Here is a 21,703-nt window from a genome sequence, read left to right as displayed (position 1 = left end):
TCAGAAACCCACTAATTGCAGGGGACAACTAATAAAAGAACAGGGACAGGAGTGCGGTCAAAGGGTCATTGTACAAAGGCACAGGGAAACATCCCAGAGCCAATCGCCCTGTGAATAGCCAGGCTGAAAGCTTAGGAAAGAGTTAAAAAAACCTACATCTCCCAAATGCTGATCTAAAAGCTAGACTGGCTGCAGTATAACTAGCCTTATACAACTTGTTCTAACATTACAGCTGGAGAGGAAATGGAAACATTCCAGTCTGGTTTGCAGGTTCACTGGAGACCATGTTTATGAATAACAAAGGGGGAAACAAGCACATTCAGAAGATCTGGTTTACGCTGGCTACAGGGTATCTCACAAGACTTTAGGAAAGGGAGGAGGTAATGAGTTTGAAAATATACTGGTTCGTTTTTATATTTGTATATTATAGTGCACTAACTGCTAAGACCTGCTGCTTCTCCATCTCAAGCGACCATACCCTCTTCCTAGATGCTTCACATTCCTGCAGTTCACCCCAACCCCAAAATATACTGGGATCTGGCTTGACCTCCAGCTGCTGATTCCTTACACAAGTTCTAGATATCAGCTTCTTTACCCCTACACTGGCTCAGTTCTTTAAAGAGAGGCTGGGATGTTGATGCTGGCGATGAAAAGTATGGGAGGAGATCGATTAGACTCAGGCAGTCTCCTCCTCCAGCTTTATCGCTTCCTACAGGAAACCATAGATGAGCCACTGTATGAACCAAAAGGATTGTCAAGGAAGGCAATAGGCTTAGCTCCATTTCTCCCTCCTATGCATTAGAGCAGGATACAGCTGCCATCGCTCTGCTCAATGTTTTTGTAAAATGTGGACGGACGTCTGAGAGAACAGTGCCTCTTGGGTGATAATATAATCTCAGCCTCAGGCTTAAGGAAGAAAATATGTCCATGTGAACTGTCAACTCCCCAGATGGAAGAATCTGGGTGGACCACACAACACTTCTAGTTTGACTAAGCCATTTTCCACTAGTCTTAGACTGTTCTGCCATGCTGATGTCATCTAGTAATATTTTGCTTAGACCCATATATTAAAACAAAGCCTGTCAGGGACTGTATACTGCTACCAGAAACCTCTCCAGCTTCTACCAGGCTCAGTTAACACATGGCATAAGCCAAATGGTAACATTGTAACATGAGGCCCTTACTGATACAATCAAGATCTGTTTTCCCAAGGAGGAATGGTTAATAAAAGGCTTGGGTGTCTCAGTGTTAGTATTTCTGTCATGTATCTGTTGGCTTAGACTTCTTAGTGTCTTATCTCACTGAAAATCGTTTTTAATTGAAATGTGGCATCCTTTCTGCTCTCTGATTCAGATTTTTTTTTAAAAACCTTCCCCACTGTAAAGTGCAGAGGCTTTTATGGAACAATCTGGATATAAAGAAAATAAAATGAATGATTAAAAGCCCCATTTTTACCCAACTCATCAAATTCTCTCTCATCAGTAGGGTGACTAGATACCTTGGTCCTCTGGGATTGGTCTTGGCTTGGACGTATGAGAGAACAGATAGTGCCAAACCACCAGGTTTGGGTGCTTTATCTCTTCCGCAGCAGAAGGAAAGGCTGGCATGTCACCCCTTCCTACTTTCATCTCCCTTGTCAAAGAGATCAGAGTTTGTAGCAGATGGATCAGAAGTTCCCCATCTCTCATGCTGTGATAAATTAAGGGGGGGAGGGGGGTAAGCTCCCTTTTATGGACATCCAACCAGCCAGCTAGCTATAAAATCCCTCTGAGTAGCTGTTCTCTACTTGCTTTACCTGTAAAGAGTTAAAAAGTCCATAGGTAAAAAGAAAGGAGTGGCCACCTGATCAAAAGAGCCAATGGGATGGCTAGAACTTTTAAAAATTGAAACAAGACTCCCCTTTGTTGTCTGTGATTGTTCTCCGGAGAAAGGAGACATACCGGACTGTTGCAATGCTATAAGCTGCTTTAAGCCAGGTATGAGAAATCATCAGATCATACCTATAATTACTTATTTGAAACCACCCAAATATGTAAGTAAATCAGAAAATGTCTACAAAGATGTGATTAGGGTTATTTCCTTTTTTTTTGTAAGGCTTGGGGATCTTCTCTATGCTAACTGCAAATGCTTTTGTTTGCTTGTAACTTTTAAGCTGAATTCTCAAGAAAGCTATTTTGGGTGCTTAATTTTTGGAAGTGCTCCTTTAAAATCTAGCACAAGCTGAAGTTCCAGATGTATTTTTTTTTTTTTTTTTACCTTTTTTAAGAACAGAATTGGATCTTTGGTGTCCTAAGAGGTTTGTGCATATGCTGTTTAATTAGCTGGTGGCAACAGCTAACTTCCTTTGTTTTTTTTCCTCAGCTCTTCCCCAGAGGGGGAGTGAAAGGGCTTGAGAGTACCCTCACAGGCAGGAATTCCCAAGTGCTCCTTCCTGGATCAAGGTTTTTTTTTAATTTGGATGGTGGCAGCGTTTACCAAGCCAAGGTCAGAGAAAAGCTGTAACCTTGGGAGTGTAATACAAGCCTGAAGTGGCAAGTATTAATTTAAAATCCTTGCGGGCCCCCACCTTCTGCACTTGAAGTGCCAGAATGGGGATTCAGCCTTGACATATGCCATGGTACATGCAGCTCAGAAGTGACCACCCAAGCCCACTGGGGTCTAATTTATATTTCATAAAGAATGACATAAACAAGCAGCCATAACAAGTTCCCTTTTCTATCCCCCTCCCTCAGAACTCAGGCTCAGATTTTTAAAGGTGTTGAGGTGTTGCTGTGCTCAGCCTAAATCCCACGCTCCCTTGGAAAATGGGATTTCGTCGCCTAAGTCAGTGAGTCATTGCAATGACTCAAATCCCTTTAAACAGCTGGGCCTTAGAGACAAGGTGCTGCCTTCAAGTGACAGCCAGAATTTGGCCCACATTCTAAAGTAACATCTCCCACTCTGTGTCTGAAAGGCTCCATCAATGCCGGGCTCTCACAGCTGCCATTTTATGTAAACTGCAGGTAATCCTTGGTATTCTTGACCCAGGTTCCTAGGGCCTGGCTACGCAGCACTTTCCAAGCTTCTTGATAGTTTGCTGCAGCTTCCTTGTACTCCCAGTAGGTCTCCAACTTCTTCTCCCTGATAGGAAATGCACAACAATGGAGAGATTTCAGTTTTCTTATTAACAGGAGGTTACCTTTCCTTTTCGAACAAATACCTAACCCTGTGAGAGGCCAGTCTGCACTGCACTGACTTCTCTTCCTGCCACACTTGGCAAACAGGCAGGCATATAAATACTAATCTGCAAGAGTTTTGTGGGAATAAATGGAAAGAGGTGAAAAGGCCTACTGCCATCCTACCTCAGACGCATGGACCTAGCAGACAGACTAGGCCTCTATTGGCTAATTATATCCTTCTCCCTAAGGATACTATTGGTGGTGGTACTACTGTGACGGCTGCATTTCAGAGGGCAGGAAGGGGATCCTTGGATATAATCTGTAATTCTGTAACGCACTCAGCTACATGGGAAAAAGCATTTTGTAAATTACAAAACAAGGTAATTTTCCCTCTGTTGATACTCACACCTTCTTGCCAACTGTTGGGAATGGGCCACATCCACTCTGATTGAACTGACCTCGTTAGCACTGACCCCCCATTTGGTAAGGCAACTCCTATCTTTTCATGTGCTGTAATATATATACGTGCCAACTGTATTTTTCACTCCATGCATCTGATGAACTGGGTTTTAGCCCACAAAAGCTTATGCCCAAATGTGTTAATCTCTAAGGTGCCACAAGGACTCCTCATTGTTTATGTAAATCAGTGTTATATGAGAAACGCTCACATGATCAGCAGGCAAGAAAAGAGATGATCTATTCTCCTACAGCCCCAGGCAAATCTCTGAAAAAATCTGACACATTGGCACGTGCATGTATTCAACACCTACTCTTCTCCACAACACAAAAGCCACACCTTTGATCCATAATTCAGTTTCAAACTTTACTTTCAAGTCTTCATCCATACTTGAGATCACAAATCTAGTTGGTCACTGTACCACAAGGACATTCTGCTTAAAAAATTAGAACTATACTAAATAAATACAATGTACATAAGTGGATTCAAAACTGGCTGACAGACCTTCAAAACGTAATTGTTAATAGGGAATTGCCCTCAAATTGGGGTGCATCCAATAGACTACCCCGGGGATCTGGTTCTGGGTCTGTGTATCTAATATCTTTATCAATGCTCTGGAAGAAAATATAAAATCATTGCTAGTACAGGTGATAGACTGCTGAAGCAATAAATAATGATGAAGACAGAATGGTCATACAGAATGATCTCATCTGCTTGGTAAAACGGACCCATTCAAACAAAATGCAAGGTCATGAATCTAGGGACAAAAAATGCAGGCCATACCTACAGAATGCAGGAACAATACTCTGGAAAGAAGTGACAGTGTGAGAGTGCAGGGGTACTACGCTTGTAAACTTCAGCTAAGCTTCTCCCTCCTCTTGCATTTGTGCTTGTGTTTAACTGAAAGTTTACATGCAAGCCAAAGGACTAAGCCCGCCAGCCATGATGTAAGATACCTATGCTGCCATATCCCCAAGGCCTCATGCCCTGCAATTTAAAGGAATTAGTAATCAGAGTCCCTGGAGCAAACAAGCTCTCCACAGGAGATGTGTTGCAATTAAATACAGTGTGCATACAGATCACCCAGGCGAGAGGCGGAGAGGGGAAGAGAAAGGAGAGTACAGCTGAAGAGATAGGTGAACCAGGATGGCAAGGAGTCCCAAAGACCAAGAAGTAGATGCTGGTAGGGAGGACGGACTGATCAATCATCATAAGTAACAGAAAGACCTGGGAACAGACAAGGGACCCATGGACTTGGCCCAGAGGAGGCAGTTGGTGACTTTGGAAAAAGATGTGTCAATGGAGTAAAGGGGGCAGATTGCAAGGGATCAAGAAGAGAATCAGAGAAATGAAGGCAGGAACTTAGGAGGCAAAGTGAGGAGGAGGAAGAGAAGATGGACTGATGGCTGTAAGCAAGTGGAGTCTAGGGAGCGTGAGGTAGGGGATAACAGAATGCACTTGAACGCAGAAGAAAAGGAGTTGGGGAGGCAGACAGATGGAATCGGTGAGAAAGGCAGTAAACAAATGAGAGTGAGGAGGGACGGTTTGACAGCTTGGAAATCAATAGAAAAAGTCCACTCTGAGTCAGAGCCCAGAGCAAAGGAAGAGACTATGTTGTGAAGGATGGCGTGAAGGGGAAGTGGAGGGGGAATAGTGGTTTGAAGTTACCTGCTATAGTGTTTTGGTCGGTAGCAGGAAAGCAGCAGGGCAGGCTGAGTGGAGAGCTAGGTCCCCCTGCTGTACACACTAAGCTTGCATAGCCTGTATCAGAGACACTCGTATCTGTGTATCTGCTGAACTGTGCCACAAGGAGAAGTCCAGAAACAGAAAATGACAAAGGACAAAAATGCCACAGGAAATTACAAAACCACAGGAATCCTGAAAAGGTTTGAGGTGAAAGAGTGTTATGTAAGCACCACATAGCCAGCCTTCCAATCACACAGCAGCATGCCCTCAATGCACCTCACGAACCCAGCTCCTACCATCCCAGTTATGAAGTCATGTTGGACAAACAACTGAAGTAGAGCTCCCCACGCAATGCTGTGGCTAAAAGGGCAAATCCTTGGATGTTTAAAACATGTACATATCCAGCAGAAGTCGGGAGATGGTACTGCCTCTCTCTACTCAAATAATGTTTCCACTTTTCATGTCCACACTTCAAAAAGATGTTGAAAAACTAGAGAGGAATCAGAGGAGGAACAAAAACGATTCAAGGTCTAAAAAAAAATCCCAGGAAGAGATTTAAAGAGTTCGATCTGTTTAGCTCATCAGATAGAAGGTTATGGGGCAACTTGATCACAGTCTGGAATATCTACATGGGGAGAAGATTTCTCAGGAATCTTTAAGCCTTCTGACAAAAGCATAAATGAAATCCAACAGGGGGAAGCTGAAAAATCCTAACTGGAAAAAATACTTTTTTTTTCCAAACAGTTGGGATATTTAACCTTTGGAACAGACTAATAATGGATGTGGTAGATTCATCATCACTTGGAATCTTGAAATCATGATGAGAGGCCTCTTTCTAACATATATGATCTAGAGTTCAACCAGAAGTTATAGGTTTGATGCAGCAGTGGTGGACAGAGTTCTACGGCCTGTGGTATTATATGAAGGGCAGACTAGATGATCAGAATGGTCCCTTCTGGCCTAAAAAACTTATGCATTGCTTTCTTTAGTAACATAATGAAATTCCCACTAGGTAAGAGCTTCTGCTTTTAGTAAAAGTCTCTATACACAAAGCAGACATGCAAGATGTTCATACCGGCCACACTCCCCATGGGCCTTCGCTGTGACCTGAAGGGAGAGCTTTTAACCCTTGACTTCTCTCTGCTGACACTAGTGCTTTTACTGGCAATTAGTAACAGCTACAACAGTGGTTTTTGTGATGTGGACACCTGTGCACTAGGAAATGCACTGAGACCCACCTAATAAGAACATAACATAAGAACATAAGAAAGGCCGTACCGGGTCAGACCAAAGGTCCATCTAGCCCAGTATCTGTCTACCGACAGTGGCCAATGCCAGGTGCCCCAGAGGGAGTGAACCTAACAGGCAATGATCAAGTGATCTCTCTCCTGCCATCCATCTCCATCCTCTGACGAACAGAGGCTAGGGACACCATTCTTACCCATCCTGGCTAATAGCCATTTATGGACTTAGCCACCATGAATTTATCCAGTCCCCTTTTAAACATTGTTATAGTCCTAGCCTTCACAACCTCCTCAGGTAAGGAGTTCCACAAGTTGACTGTGCGCTGCGTGAAGAAGAACTTCCTTTTATTTGTTTTAAACCTGCTGCCTATTAATTTCATTTGGTGACCCCTAGTTCTTGTATTATGGGAATAAGTAAATAACTTTTCCTTATCCACTTTCTCAACATCACTCATGATTTTATATACCTCTATCATGTCCCCCCTTAGTCTTCTCTTTTCCAAACTGAAGAGTCCTAGCCTCTTTAATCTTTCCTCATATGGGACCCTCTCTAAACCCCTAATCATTTTAGTTGCTCTTTTTCTGAACCTTTTCTAGTGCTAGAATATCTTTTTTGAGGTGAGGAGACCACATCTGTACACAGTATTCGAGATGTGGGCGTACCATGGATTTATATAAGGGCAATAATATATTCTCAGTCTTATTCTCTATCCCCTTTTTAATGATTCCTAACATCCTGTTTGCTTTTTTGACCGCCTCTGCACACTGTGTGGACATCTTCAGAGAACTATCCACGATAACTCCAAGATCTTTTTCCTGACTCGTTGTAGCTAAATTAGCCCCCATCATGTTGTATGTATAGTTGGGGTTATTTTTTCCAATGTGCATTACTTTACATTTATCCACAGTAAATTTCATTTGCCATTTTGTTGCCCAATCACTTAGTTTTGTGAGATCTTTTTGAAGTTCTTCACAATCTGCTTTGGTCTTAACTATCTTAAGTAGTTTAGTATCATCTGCAAACTTTGCCACCTCACTGTTTACCCCTTTCTCCAGATCATTTATGAATAAATTGAATAGGATTGGTCCTAGGACTGACCCTTGGGGAACACCACTAGTTACCCCTCTCCATTCTGAGAATTTACCATTAATTCCTACCCTTTGTTCCCTGTCCTTTAACCAGTTCTCAATCCATGAAAGGACCTTTCCTTTTATCCCAATCATTTAACAGATTCCAAACAGTGGCTAATTATCACTACTGGTTTCTGTCTGTGCCAACACTGGCTAGATTTTAACCCGCCTGTTTCTCATCCTTGCTCACCTGAACTAGCAAGTCCCCCAAAAACTTTTTCATATCATGGCCTCACTTGAATACAAGAAGTACCATTACTGCTAACTCCAACTGGGTAACAGATGTAAGAAAGCACATACTGCATTTGCCAATATCCAAATGTTGTAGCCTTAAAAAGTCAAATTTTAATGCTGATCCCAGCAGAAATAAAATTTCATTATATTGGCAACCTCTGGTTTCATCAAAGCCACTCTTGGGATCTGTTGAGATTCTCCTTATAACCAATCAGAAAGAGTAATTCCTCACCTGAGAGATTCTGGCAGATTCTCTTGTGAAATATTAGCCATCAGCCTTTGGAATACATGGAAAAGTTCCACCTTACAGATCCGGGACCTAATAGGAAGAGGAAACTGAATTCAAATCATCAGCTGTAGGATAAATAACCCACGAGTTTGCTGTGGACACCTGTGTCATTAGGCCTACAGCAATGATTGATAATTTGCTCCTTCCCTCAATTATAAATGCTTTGCCTAGGTCAATCTTACAAATGACTAGCCACCTCCCAGAGTCTTGTACATCTAGAATTGCTCTCAGGGAGAAGAAGAGGATGCCACAAGAAAGGAACTTTTAAACAAATGTGCTTTTGTTTGTTTGTAAAACCTTTAAGAGTTTTGCAGATGAGGTTGATATGTTGGAGAAAATGGTTCCCTGCTTCCATTCTACGCCTTGTGGAGGTGACGGTAACTAACTTCACTTACTGGAAAAGTCTGGTTAGTTATAAACACTACCTGGTATGAATTTTTTTAGGGCGTTTACAAAGTTATTCCATGTTCAAACACAAAATGGTGGTAATTTTATAAATATTTAGACAGAGGCCATAAAGATAAAATACAACTACAATTAACAGTTCTGTAGGTTTCTGAGATAATTTAGAATTGGTTTTCTAATTATAGTTTTAAATTTTCAAATAATGAGTTTGCTAGAGAAGTGAAAGGAGTGAAATAATGAGAAAGGAAGGGTCATGGAAAGCCAAAAGGGAGAGGTAATCATTCATACAATCACCTTAGAACAGCCGTAGGCTAGTGTACCCTGACAAAGACAGCAGCGGGATACTATAGAAAAGCGAATCAGAATTTTGTATCAGGAGCATTTTCTGGCCTCTCTCTTTCTGTCTGCGTTCAGCAGTGGCATGGGAATCTGGAATGGTATGCTTACTTTCACAATTCACGTTAGCACAGCCTAGACAAAGACCCTTTGTTAATTTCTTGAACGATGTAAAGGGATCCGTAATGATTTAACTTCTGCTGCTCCATCCGAGCTCCCCACTCTCCTTTCCCTTAACTTGAAGTGATAAAGAGCTACATTGTCCAAGAAGCAAGCTGTAAAGCTATCCTAGCCAGTACTATGTCAGACTGCAGAGGGGACATTTCAATATCCCCACAGCATCCTGTGCACGAGACTGTGCCCCTGCCAGCCCACATCCATCTCAGACACGAGGGGCTCAGCACCAAACATCGAACAAGAGAACAACCCACAAGACTTTGACAGATCTGCCAACAATTACATTATTTATCATGAATAAAAACCCTCAATAAGACAGATGGGGGCAAAGGGGAAGGGGATAAAAATCCTGCCCTGCCTCACGGGGTGCCAGGCAGACACACTCGTTACTGGCTGCGAGGCACTCGGACAGTATAGTAATGTGACATCAAAAGGCCCATCAGTAAATAAGGAAAGTGAGTGCCATTTGAAAATGATGATTTATAAGGAAGGCCTAGAAGGTGGAGTTTGTTAAATAGGTTTTTTCCTGACAATTATTCAACCTTAGAAATAGCAGGAATATCAAGACTTCTCTTCCCTGTTTTTGCCAGAAGACCTTTTGGAGAACCCAAGAAAGTAGAATGGGGAATACCTTCAGCCTTAAATGAATGCTTAGAATATTGACTTTAACAAAAATATTTTATTCTGTTTAGTGGTTTGGTTAATTTTTATTAACAAAAGCCAAAAAAAAAAAAAAAGTGTATAAAACTGCTTCCTCCTTCAGTTAATCAGGTTTCACTTCCTTGGTATCTGCTATGTCATAATCCTAAATGCCATAAAGAGCCAATTATATAATTTTAGTAGTAATAGTCATCCATAAAGTCTTCCAGGAAAAACAGTAGACAAGACATGAATTTTTAATGTAACAAACTAAGCCTTTACGTTAGAAAATAAACTTTTGCGCTTTAGTCACAAAGAAAGAAAAGGGTATACACCCCTTCGCAGGTCAATCAACACTGGATTTCTTTTTCAAATGTGTTATATTAGTGCAAATGAAGAGAGTCCTACGTAGCCACAGAATAGATATAGTATGGAGCACAGTCTTGTAAGCTTCCCTCACACCATCCATCAGCTCACCCGTTCAGGATGAGAGGTTAATTCAACCTCCATAGTCCATTCAGTTCTTGGCCTCTCTGGTCTGACTTTATTGCAATTATATAGAGTGCACTTATCCACAGTTCTAGGAGCAGGTATTATTATTTAACATGTTTATTATGGCAGTGCCTAACGGCCTGCCAAGAACAGGACCAGGCGCTGTACAAATACAGAGCAGCAGACAGTCCCTGTCCTGAAGAACTTACAGTGTAACTAGACCAGACAGACACAGGGTGGGGGAAGGAATAGAACACACCAGCAGAGTGAGCAATGTGATGACAGCAAACAGCATGCTAGTTCCACTTTTGGGGAGGAATAGGGAGGAAGGCAGATAGGGGGGCTACTTAAGAGGAGTTAAGCTAAAGGCAGGGGCGGCTCTAGGAATTGCGCCGCCCCAAGCAGGGCGGCACGCCGCGGGGGTGCGCTCTGGCGGTCGCCGGTCCCGCGGCTCCGGTGGACCTCCCGTAGGCATGCCTGCGGATGCTCCACCGGAGCCGTGGGACCAGCGGACCCTCCGCAGGCACGCCTGCAGGAGGTCCACCGGAGCTGCCTCCCGTGGCACGCCGCCCCAAGGACGCGCTTGGCGCGCTGGGGTCTGGAGCCGGCCCTGGCTAAAGGGAAAGAAAAGGGAAGGGGAATGAGCGGGACAGGGCAGGGGAGAAGAGGGTCAAAGAGGCAGATGTAGAGTGAGATGAGGTGAGGAGACTGAGGGAGGGATGGAACAAGCAGCCAATCAGCACAGAGCAGGAAGAGTCCAATGAAAATTGCAGAAATATCTAAGGATCCATAGGTCCAAAAGGTTCCTGGTTCTGCTCCCATGGGCTAGTTTCTCTGGCTGGTTCCTCTCACTGTACATACAAACAATTTGTACAAAATGTACAAACAATTTACAAAAATACTTTAAAAATCAAATAGGATCATCTATATTAATTTTCTCCCAAATACCACACTTAAAGCTCTTGGTCCTCCTGTTCCTAGAGAGGAGCTGGAAACATTGTACAGTGGGCTTTTAATAACGGTAAACAGCAGTTCTAAGTCAAGGAGATTTTTCTCCTACTCTCCTTCCGTAAGACTAAATCTAGGATTCTCCTCCCCATCACCTCACTCACTACTGCTCAGTTCCCAGCCCATGGGAAAAGAGACAGGCCATACAAGGCACCAGTTAATGGACTGGTTAATGTGAACACCTGACTACAGTACCAGAATATGGCCAAGACTGCCAACTATTTTCCCATTTATCTGCCTGGTGGGTTTTGCCTACATGCTCAGGGTCTAACTGATCACCATACTTGGGATCAGGAAGGAATTTTCCTCCAGGTCAGATTGGCTGAGACCCTGGGGGCTTTTTGACTACCTCTGCAGCCTGGGTCACAGGTCATATGCAGGTTTAAACTAGTGTAAATGGTGAATTCTCTATAACTTGAAGACTTTAAACCATGATTTGAGGACTTCAGTAACTCGGTTAGAGGTCTATTTCAGGCATGGGTGAGGTTCTGTGGCCTGCACTGTACAGGAGGTCAGACTAGATGATCACAATGGTCCCTTCTAACCTTAAAGTCTATGAGTCTACTTTCAAACAGGCTACTGAACAAGCTGCAACTTTTGGTCATCACTCACCTGAACTGGAATTGAACCAGCAACCCACAGGCAAAAGTCTCTATATCCTATCATCAGTTCTGAGCTATCACATCCCAATTTATCAGCATCTTCAATGTGTCGATCCCCAGACACATTCATATTACAGAAACCAGCAGTCTCATCCAAAGTAGTGCAATTTTTCAAAAGTTTTTCAAAGAGACATTATTAAGGGCACAAGAGCAAACAATCACACTGCATAGGAAAGATAGGAAGTATGGCAAGAGACCAATCTGGCTTAACCAGGAGATCTTCAATGATCTAAAACTCAAAAAGAGTCCTACAAAAAGTGGAAACTCGGTCAAATTACAAAGGATGAATATAAACAACACAAGTATGTAGGAACAAAATTTAAAAAGCCAAGGCACAAAACGAGATCAAACTAGCTAGGGACATAAAAGGAAAGAAGAAAACATTCTACAAATACATTAGAATCAAGAGGAAGACCAAGGACAGAGTAGGCCTGATAGTCAATGAGGGGGGAAAGACAATAACAGAAAATATGGAAATGGCAGAGGTGCTTAATGACTTCTTTGTTTCGGTTTTCACCAAGAGGGGTGGTGGTGATTGGGCATCTAACATAGTGATTGCCAGTGAAAATGAGGTAGGATCAGAGTCTAAAATAGGGAAAGAACAAGTAAAAAATTACTTGGACAAGTTAGATGTCTTCACATCACCAGGGCCTAAATGAAATGCATCCTAGAATTCTCAAGGAGCTGACTGAGGAGATATCTGAGCCACTAGCAATTATCTTTCAAAAGTCATGGAAGATGGGAGACATTCCAGAAGACTGGAAAAGGGCAAATATAGTGCCTATCTATAAAAAGGGAAATAAGACCAACCCAGGGAATTACAGACTAGTCAGTTTAACTTCTGTATCCGTGTCAAACCAACCTGATAGCTTTCTTTGACAGGGTAACAAGCCTTGTAGATAGGGGTGAAGTGGTAGATGTGGTATATCTTGACTTTAGTAAGGCTTTTGATACTGGCTCACATGACCTTCTCATAAACAAACAAGGGAAATACAACCTAGATTCAGCTACTATAAAGGTGGGTGCATAACTGGTTGGAAAATCGTTCCCAGAGAGTAATCACCAGTGGTTCACAGACATGCTGGAAGGGCATATTGAGTAGGGTCCCGCAGGGATCGGTTCTGGGTCCGATTCTGTTCAATATCTTCATCAATGATTTAGATAATGGCATAGAGAGTACACTTATAAAGTTTGCAGATGATACCAAGCTGGGAGGGGTTGCAAGTGCTTTGGAGGATAGGATTAAAATTCAAAATGATCTGGACAAACTGGAGAAATGGTCTGAAGTAAATAGCATAAATTTAATAAACACAAATGCAAAGTATTCCACTTAGAAAGGAACAATTAGTTGCACACATACAAAATTGGAAATGACTGCCTAGGTAGGAGTACTGCAGAAAGAGATCTGGGGGTCATAGTGGATCACAAGCTAAATATGAATCAACAGTGTAACGCTGTTGCAAAATAACCAAACATAATTCTGGGATGTGTTAGCAGGAGTACTCTAAGCAAGACAAGAGAAGTAATTCTTTCACTCTACTCCACGCTGATTAGGCCTCAACTGGAGCATTGTGTCCAGTTCTCAGTGCCACATTGCAGGAAAGATGTGGACAAATTGGAGAAAGTCCAGAGAAAAGCAACAAGAATGATTAAAGGTCTAGAAAACATGACCTATGAGGGAAGATTGAAAAAAACTGGGTTTGTTTAGTCTGAAGAAGAGAAGACCGAGAGGGGACATGATAACAGTTTTCAAGTACATAAAAGGTTGTTACAAAGAGAGGGAGAAAAATTCTTGTTCTTAACCTCCGAGGATAGGACAAGAAGCAATGGGTGTAAATTGCAGCAAGGGCAGTTTAGGTTGGACATTAGGAAAAACTTCCTAACTGTGAGAGTGGTTATGCACTGAAATAAATTGCCCAGGGAGGCTGTGGGATCTCCATCATTGGGGATTTTTAAGAGCAGGTTGGACAAACACCTGTCAGAGATGGTCTAGATAATACTTAGTCCTGCCTTGAGTGCAGGGGACTGGACGAGATGACTTCTCGAGGTCCCTTCCAGTCCAGTGATTCTATGATAATACCATAGGAAATTTTTCATTCCAAACTGGTCAGGACAGGACAAAAGAGCAATCTCGTCTAAAAAGTACAGCCTTGAGGACAGAGGTCAGCTTCCATCTTTGACATGTTAATGACCACAGAAGAGCAAATGTCATGGGAAAAAGTAAGACAGAAGTGATAGAAATAAACCACAAGTGTTCCAGCTTCCAATAAAGTGATTACACTTCACACAAAGCAGGCAGAAATAAGATTTGCAGCCTGTAAGGGAAAACACACATCTCAAACAAGTGCAACCAAAGAAATCAATTACTCCAACAATAAAGGAAACACTGGAACAATCCTCACCAAAAAGGGGATGGCCACATGTGACAATTCTATCAAATAACAGGCTCATCTCCTACCCAATAACCAGGATGGAGGCCACTGCCTTCTGCTAGGCAGAGAATGACAATTTAGTCTACATCATCAACAAAAGATTCTGGTTTCATTTAAAAATATCCCCCCTTGCTTTAATTATTAGAAAAATTCTATTAGGCAAAGGTAACAAGAAACATCCCAGTGAAGGGGCTAAGCCTATAAACACACAGATTCAACCTGTCCCGCCCCTACCCTCTATTCTGTGCATTAGGAGCATGGTCTGGGATGGAACAAACGTGGGGATTTCTTCCCCATTGCCTTACCCCCAATGATACCCGCAGTCCCTACACACCACACTTGGAACATACATTGATAAGGCGGGATAAGGGGAGGGATAGCTCAGTGGTTTGAGCATTGGCCTGCTAAACCCAGGGTTGTGAGTTCAATCCTTGAGGGGGCCACTTAGGGATGTAGGGCAAAAATCGGACCTGCTAGTGAAGGCAGGGGGCTGGACTCAATGACCTTTCGAGGTCCCTTCCAGTTCTAGGAGATTAGAATATCTCCTATTATTATTATTATTTTTTGGAGAGTGGAAAAAGAGGCTCAATTGAAAGAAACTGAAGGAGTGATCTGAGAGGTAGGAGAATTGTGAGAGGACAACCACAAAAGCCAAGATGGTGAGATTTCAAGGAGTGTTACAGAATTACAGGCTCTGGGTTTGGGCCAAGAAAAGGTAATAGAAATCTTGGGGAAAGCAGTTTCAGTGAAGCTGAGGGGATAGAAGTCAGACTGGAGGGGGGTCCAAGATGGAGCTGCAGAAGAGGAACTCTAGACAGCGGTTGCACATGGCGTGTTCTCAGATTTGGTGGTGAAGGGGAGAAGGAGATAGGGTGGGCAATATTTGGAGAAGCAGGTGGGGTTGAGGGGTTGAGGGATGGCACTTTCAGCATTCTCATGTTGTGAGGGGAAGGGGTCAGAGGTGAGTGAGATTAAAGAGGAGTGTGAGGGAGGAATGAGGGGGCAAAGGAGGTCATGAGGCAGGAGGGCGATGGACGTGGTCACTGCTACATGTGGAAGGTTTAGAGGAGGAGAGCAAGTGACAAACCTCTGTCAGTGATGAGGGAAAATATGGGAAAAGGAGATACAAAGATTTCGAGGTAGATTTTTGTCAATCTTCTATTTGAAAGAGCAAAATTTTGCGTGGAGAGGGTGAGGGAAGGACAGTTTAAGGAAGGTGTCAGACATAGTGACTAGGCAGCTGTGATTGTGGATGTGGCTAGGTCATCACTCTCCCCTTTCTCTAGATCATTGTTAGCTATATTTTAACACTAGTCTTAATATGGATCCTTGCTGCACCTGATGTTAGCCACTTAATCATGGGAAGTGGTTGGTTATTTCTGCTTTGTTTCCTCTCTTAGACAGTTTTGATCCATGACAAAAATTTACCGCTCTCCCCATGTTAACTTATAATTTATTGGGACTTTCATTAATGACCTATTCACATGTTCTCCTGTATCCTCTGTTTTCCTGACATGCTCAAAGATTCAAGAGGCACAGTTTTCCTTTACAGAAGCTGTGCTTGTTTGTCCCTATAGTATCCTCTCTATCTTGGTGTTGCATAAGTCTGTTGCATACCCTTAGAGCCCCGACCAGGGTTATTCTATCTACTACCCGAGATCCACAAACCCAGAAACTCTGGATGCCCCATCATCTCGGGCATTGGCACTCTCACTGAGGGACTTTCTGGATATGTGGACTATCTACTCAGACCTTATGCCACCCGCACTCCCAGCTATCTCCGTGACACCACTGATTTCCTGAGAAAACTACAATGCATTGGTGACCTTCCAGAAAACACCATTTACCTTCCTGCTAGTGAAGACAGGGGGCTGGACTCAATGACGATTTGAGGTCCCTTCCAGTTCTAGGAGATAGGTATAACTCCAATAATTTTAATTTTTTTTTAAATTTTAAGGATACACTCCCAGAGGGACATCACAAGCCCTTACTACCACCACACCTGGTCTGGCGACTTCCGATTCCTTTCTTTGTTGTTCCCTGCTTGAAGCCATTTGAGGTGACATCTAGAGGTTGCTCAGGGACAGCACTCCAGCTGATAGCTGGGGAAAAAAAATCACGAACAAGGAGATTCTCAACAGAAAATCACAACTCTCAATACTGCAAATCAGAAGGGTTTGTGATGCCAATATACCATTACCCAGACTAATTCAGGTAAACTTAAATGAATATGCCACTAGCATTGTAATCTTTCCAGTCCCATCAGGGATGAGTCTGGAGTTTCATACAGAAACATTTTGATTAAACATGCCTTCCCTTCCCAGTAACCCACTAGACTCCTGAGACAGACAAAAAATTGGAGATGGCAAAGACCAATCAAGTCATCTAGGGGCAGATTTTCAAAGGTATATAAGAACCTAAAGATGCCGATAGGCACCTAGTGGGATTTTCAGAAGCATCTATTTACATCTTTAGACACCTAAATACCTTTAACATCTGGCCTTTAGTCTCTCTTCTCCACAAGGCAGGAGAGTTCCCTTCAATACATTCTGTCATGTTTTGGCCAAACACATTTTAAGTGACCCAGACAACAAGGCTTCCCCTTGCTTTGCTTGAGATATTAGATTGTGGAATATTCCATCTCATGGCAAAAGTTTTGCATACTAGTCAGCCTATATTCTTGCTGCTGCCTCCCCCCACCTCCACCCCACCCTAAACAATTCCTCAACCTTTTTCACACATATACCTTTCAAATATTGGTAGATATATCCTTAAAAGTTATATCAGAAATTAGCGAACAAATAAAGGCTCAGTAGAAGAGCAGGGAAGAGCTGATATTTATCTATCCCTCTCCCCTATACTTTGTCTGTTTCTACTCATCTTAGATTGTAAGGTCTCTGGTGCCAGGACTATATATTCTTATACGGGTTGAAAGTGCCTAGCACTGTGTGAGTGCTATTGTAATATAATACATAAATAATAATAAAAAACACTAACAATAATGTACCCAATGTAACATGGCACAGGTGCAGTTGTATCAAGCAGCATATGGAGAACCCACTGCTGTTCAGCTCCATGATGCAATACCTCTGTGGGAGCAGCTCAAAATTGCAATGGTTTTTTAGCTGCACTATTGCTTCTAAGGTTCCTCTTGTACCTGTGTTTCAGATTATCTTTTCCCAGATGAATCAGCTGCATTTTTCCAAGAGAAATCTCATTTTGTTATTTCCTGGAAATGTTTCTAATCTCTATTTTAGTTATTTCGAGTCCTTATCACCACAGTAGCTAAATATATGCCTCACTGGCATTTGCAATACCCTCCAATTTAGTGAATGTTATTAATATACTGTTTCTTTCCCATTCTACTCTACCAATGAAGTTGCTAAATCAGACCAGTCCTAACACAGAAATCTTTGGCAACCAAATGGCCAGAGGTGGTTCGTACAGTGCTGGCATGTCTTCAGCCCATGAAGGAGCTATTGCCACACCCAGAGTCTCTTTTCAGGTCAGTTTTATTTTCTAAACACAAGTAAAACACAAAACAGTTCCTCAGCCCATGATAGACTACAGCTCCCAGGGGATTTTCCCTTTGCTTATCTCAGTCCTTCCTGCTTCAGGCCCTCCTGCAGGATTCTTCCTTGCTCTTTTAACTGACCACCACCTCCCAGGGCTTGCCCCTCTCCCGACTCCGAAAAGGTTCCCACTGCCTCCCCTCCCAGCAGACTCTCTGCTGTGCTCCCACTTCCTTACTGACAATCTCTCTCTTTATAGCCCCAGATGCTGTCCTGCCCTCTTAACTAGCCAAACTGGGAGCACCTGGACCTGCTTATTTAAGCACCCATCCAACCTGTGACTTGGCTATTATTTTATTTACAATCCTTCCACCAATTTTCTTCACGTGTCAGTATTCCCAGGCACATCTCCATTAAACATTCCAAGTCAATTTTCAGCTAAGCCAGAGAAGTACATGGTAGCAGATGGTACATGTGGTATACAGATGGAGAGAAACTACGTATTACACATGTGGTGGTGACATCCATGTAATATTTTGCAAAGGCAAGAGAATAAACTGTGAAACCATGCAATGACCTGCTTAACTCACTCACTGCCACTGATAAATAAGGCAGACATCCCAGACTCATGCCAATAAAACTTTTACATAATACTATTTTGTACTCTCTCTCTCTCTCTATATATATATATAGGAATTGCTAGCTGGTATGGATCTGATCCAGTATGGCAACTCCTGCATTCCTACACCAACGAGAATGCATAACTAATTGAAACAAGGACATAGTCTTATTGATGTAAATTCCTCTGTGTAGTGTCTTCAGCACACTTCAGGAGCTGTATGAATAATTTAATATTAATCATAATTACTAATGATGATGAAGTCTTGGCATAAAAGCGATCTCTTGCTACATAAAACCCTAAAGAGATAATGCTTCCGGAAAAATGTACCAAAGTCATGCCATTTACTCTTTGGCCTTTGTAGGTATTTAAGGAATTGGTTCAAGTCACTCACCTGCACCACAAGGAACAAGCTTTGCTTTGCCATTAGCGTGAGCTGTCTGAATTGCATGGCGGCTATGTTTAAACTGAAGATTTGACTGCAACATTTTCACCTCTTGAACATGGAAACCACGAGGTAAAAATGAGATGTGCTGACACCTACAGTAGATATGGAGAAATGCAAGTCATTTGAAAGTCTGATACTTCAGCAGACTCCCAGGTATAACTCTGCAACCTGCACTTAATGAAACTGAAATGCTATGAAGTCAGAACAGATGCAAGGAAATACTTTACCAAGCAACTTTTGTTTTATCTATGGAACTCTGTGCCTCATGACATTGCTGAACCAAATAGCGTAGTAAAGCCTTATCTATACTAGAAAATGTCACCAATTTCATTTTAAAAGAGATCTAATTAAATTGGTGCAAACTCCTAATGTACACAACTGAAGGTAAATCAAATAAGCAAGAGTTTAAAAGTTTAAATATGCACAATTTGCATCAGTTAGCTATCCTTGGAAACTAGACATCCACCACTTGCACTGACAGACTATTCCACAATCTAAGACAAACAATTTCCTAATTATCAGAGGGGTAGCCGTGTTAGTCTGGTTCTGTAAAAGCAGCAAAGAATCCTGTGGCACCTTATAGACTAACAGACGTTTTGCAGCATGAGTTTTCGTGGGTGAATACCCACTTCTTTTAACACAAACTGGTTACGTTTTCAATCCTTTCTTAATTTCGCTGAATGTTTAAAGAAATGAGATAAGTTTGCTTGTATTTTAAGGCCTTCACAAACTTTATTTGTATTTTTAATTATATGGACATTACTAATCTGTTCTACCCCTTGTTAGTCATATAAATATGATAAAATGTCAAACTAACTTTTGAAAAGTAAAATCCATATAAAAAGTGTATAGTTTAACAGAATCATTTAGAGCTTTATAATTACACATGCCAAATCACTCAACTGTAACATACTGTACATCTATTACATAAAAAAGTAAGGATTTACAGAAACTCTGGATTCGTCAGGCCTGATTCTGGTCTAACTTACACACTGGTGTGACTCAGGAGTAACTCCACTGAAGTCAACTGTTGAGAAACTCGTGTAAGTGAGATTAGAAATGGGCCTTCAGTTAACACAAACAGATTGTGTGGCTAAAATATTTTCCTCTACAGTACTTTGGAACACAATTAACACTTTGTTACAAAACACCACAGTGATGACTATTGGCACATAAAAAACTCCTCTATGTGAAAACATACACAAAATACGCAAGAACTGCCATTTTCTCCGACTTTTAAAATCTATATAGTTGCCTTTAGGGAGTCTGCCCTCCCAATAACCCAAACAACAATATTTCAACAATGTTCACCTAGAAGAGTTTACTGGTCTGACATTTTTAACACTGCCACAACCTAAACCACTTCATGGATTATGCTTAACTGTACTGTACACAAGGCTATGACGTTTTAGAGAAACGTTGCATCCGAAGAAGTGGGTATTCACCCACGAAAGCTCATGCTGCAAAACGTCTGTTAATTTCCTAATTAGGAGCTGTATCACATATTCTCAGAATAAAACCAGGAGTAATATAATTAAATTAAGGACAAATCATATTCCTTATTTTAACATCTCTTATTTTGTAAGGTACAGAGCGAGTGAGGAAAGGTCTCCACCAGAATCCATGCCTCGTGCATTTTGTAAATAAAATTATTTTCCTTGACTGTCTGGCAAACACAGATTGGAACTCAGTACCAGAAGAAACAATCTTAGATACATAGTATGTGTAAGTAAAAACTGTAGTATATTATATTATTCCTGAGGGAATTCTATGCCCAAAAAAAAAAAAAATTCTGTGCACAGTATTTTAAAATTCTGCAAATTTTATTTGTCAATAAATAAATGTAGAGGCTCCCCATGATATGTGATCATCTAAGACTGTATCAGAATGCCGCTGCACAAAAAGGCAAAATTAAGGTAGCATGGCCAACCTTAATTTTGGCATTTCCGAACTTTTGAGAGCTTTATTTTACAACCTTAATGGTCTTCTAATGTATTTTTTTTTAATTACATTTCCTGGAGTTTGTAAAAAGAAAACTGAAGAAACAGAAATTTTATCATATAGAATTATACTGATCCCTGCATGGACAATCAGCAGGTTCCGAACCCAAGACATTTAAATCCACAGCACAGACCTCTGCCAGTTAAATTAAAAAAGTAACTGACAGCAGTAGTATATTGTTATCCTCTATGTTTTAAAAGAAAATTGACATTTCTAAATTTGGCCTTCCCTGGTTTTGCTGGAGAGCCACTGTGGAGGCTTGAGTATGTATCATGTGCTCTGATAGCTGAAGGGAAGCTGGATAGGTTTTGAACCAAACAAAGAAACCCTAAATATTCAATGGTCTTAAGAGTTAAAAAAGCATTAACAAAAACATCTTAAACAGTTTTAAACAGTCTGACTAAAAATCTTTCCCTCTCAACTGCTGCAGCACTAAGTCATGTGTGACAGAATGTCACTGGATCTACAGTCACCAGGGAATCTTCCTGCATAGACAAGTCCTGAATTTCAAATGTCAAAAGCAAGTAGGAAAAAAAACAACTTTATTTTGATAAAATTCTTGCAGGCCCTTCTTTGTACCTCATTAAAAAAAATGTGCAAACCCAATATCAATCTCGGTAGGTCCCTTTAAGAAGGGGCCAGAGTGACAGATTTGAGAGTACTGGGAGCAATATCAGAAGAAAGGAACCATTGTTGGGATTGTCTATAATATGAAAAGGAAGGAACGAGAGAGAGAGAGCAGAGATCGAACAGAAAAGGAGGTCATTTTCTTG

General features: G+C 41.7%; 1 protein-coding gene across 6 annotated transcripts in view; it reads right to left on the bottom strand.

Moving 5' to 3' along the window:
• Nucleotides 1-2,496: 2,496 nt before the first annotated feature.
• ADAT1 (adenosine deaminase tRNA specific 1) overlaps nt 2,497-21,703 on the bottom strand; it is a 46,007-nt gene continuing 26,800 nt past the window's right edge. For 2 of the 6 annotated variants that reach the window (XM_044987211.1, XM_044987212.1), the window contains exons 7-10: nt 18,876-19,021; nt 16,353-16,452; nt 8,143-8,229; nt 2,497-3,120 (exon numbers count right to left, since the gene is read on the bottom strand). In XM_044987211.1, coding sequence (XP_044843146.1) covers nt 2,988-3,120; nt 8,143-8,229; nt 16,353-16,452; nt 18,876-19,021 — 466 coding nt within the window. In that variant the 3' untranslated portion in view covers nt 2,497-2,987. Of the gene's footprint in view, nt 3,121-4,695; nt 5,409-8,142; nt 8,230-16,352; nt 16,453-18,875; nt 19,022-21,703 lie in introns of those variants that run through there. The other 4 variants (XM_044987214.1, XM_044987209.1, XM_044987210.1 and 1 more) reach the window with 4 other exon arrangements.

The sequence above is a fragment of the Mauremys mutica genome, chromosome 14 (assembly GCF_020497125.1).
Source record: "Mauremys mutica isolate MM-2020 ecotype Southern chromosome 14, ASM2049712v1, whole genome shotgun sequence".
Classification (NCBI taxonomy): domain Eukaryota; kingdom Metazoa; phylum Chordata; order Testudines; family Geoemydidae; genus Mauremys; species Mauremys mutica.
This window is presented reverse-complemented; position numbering and strand designations above follow the sequence as displayed.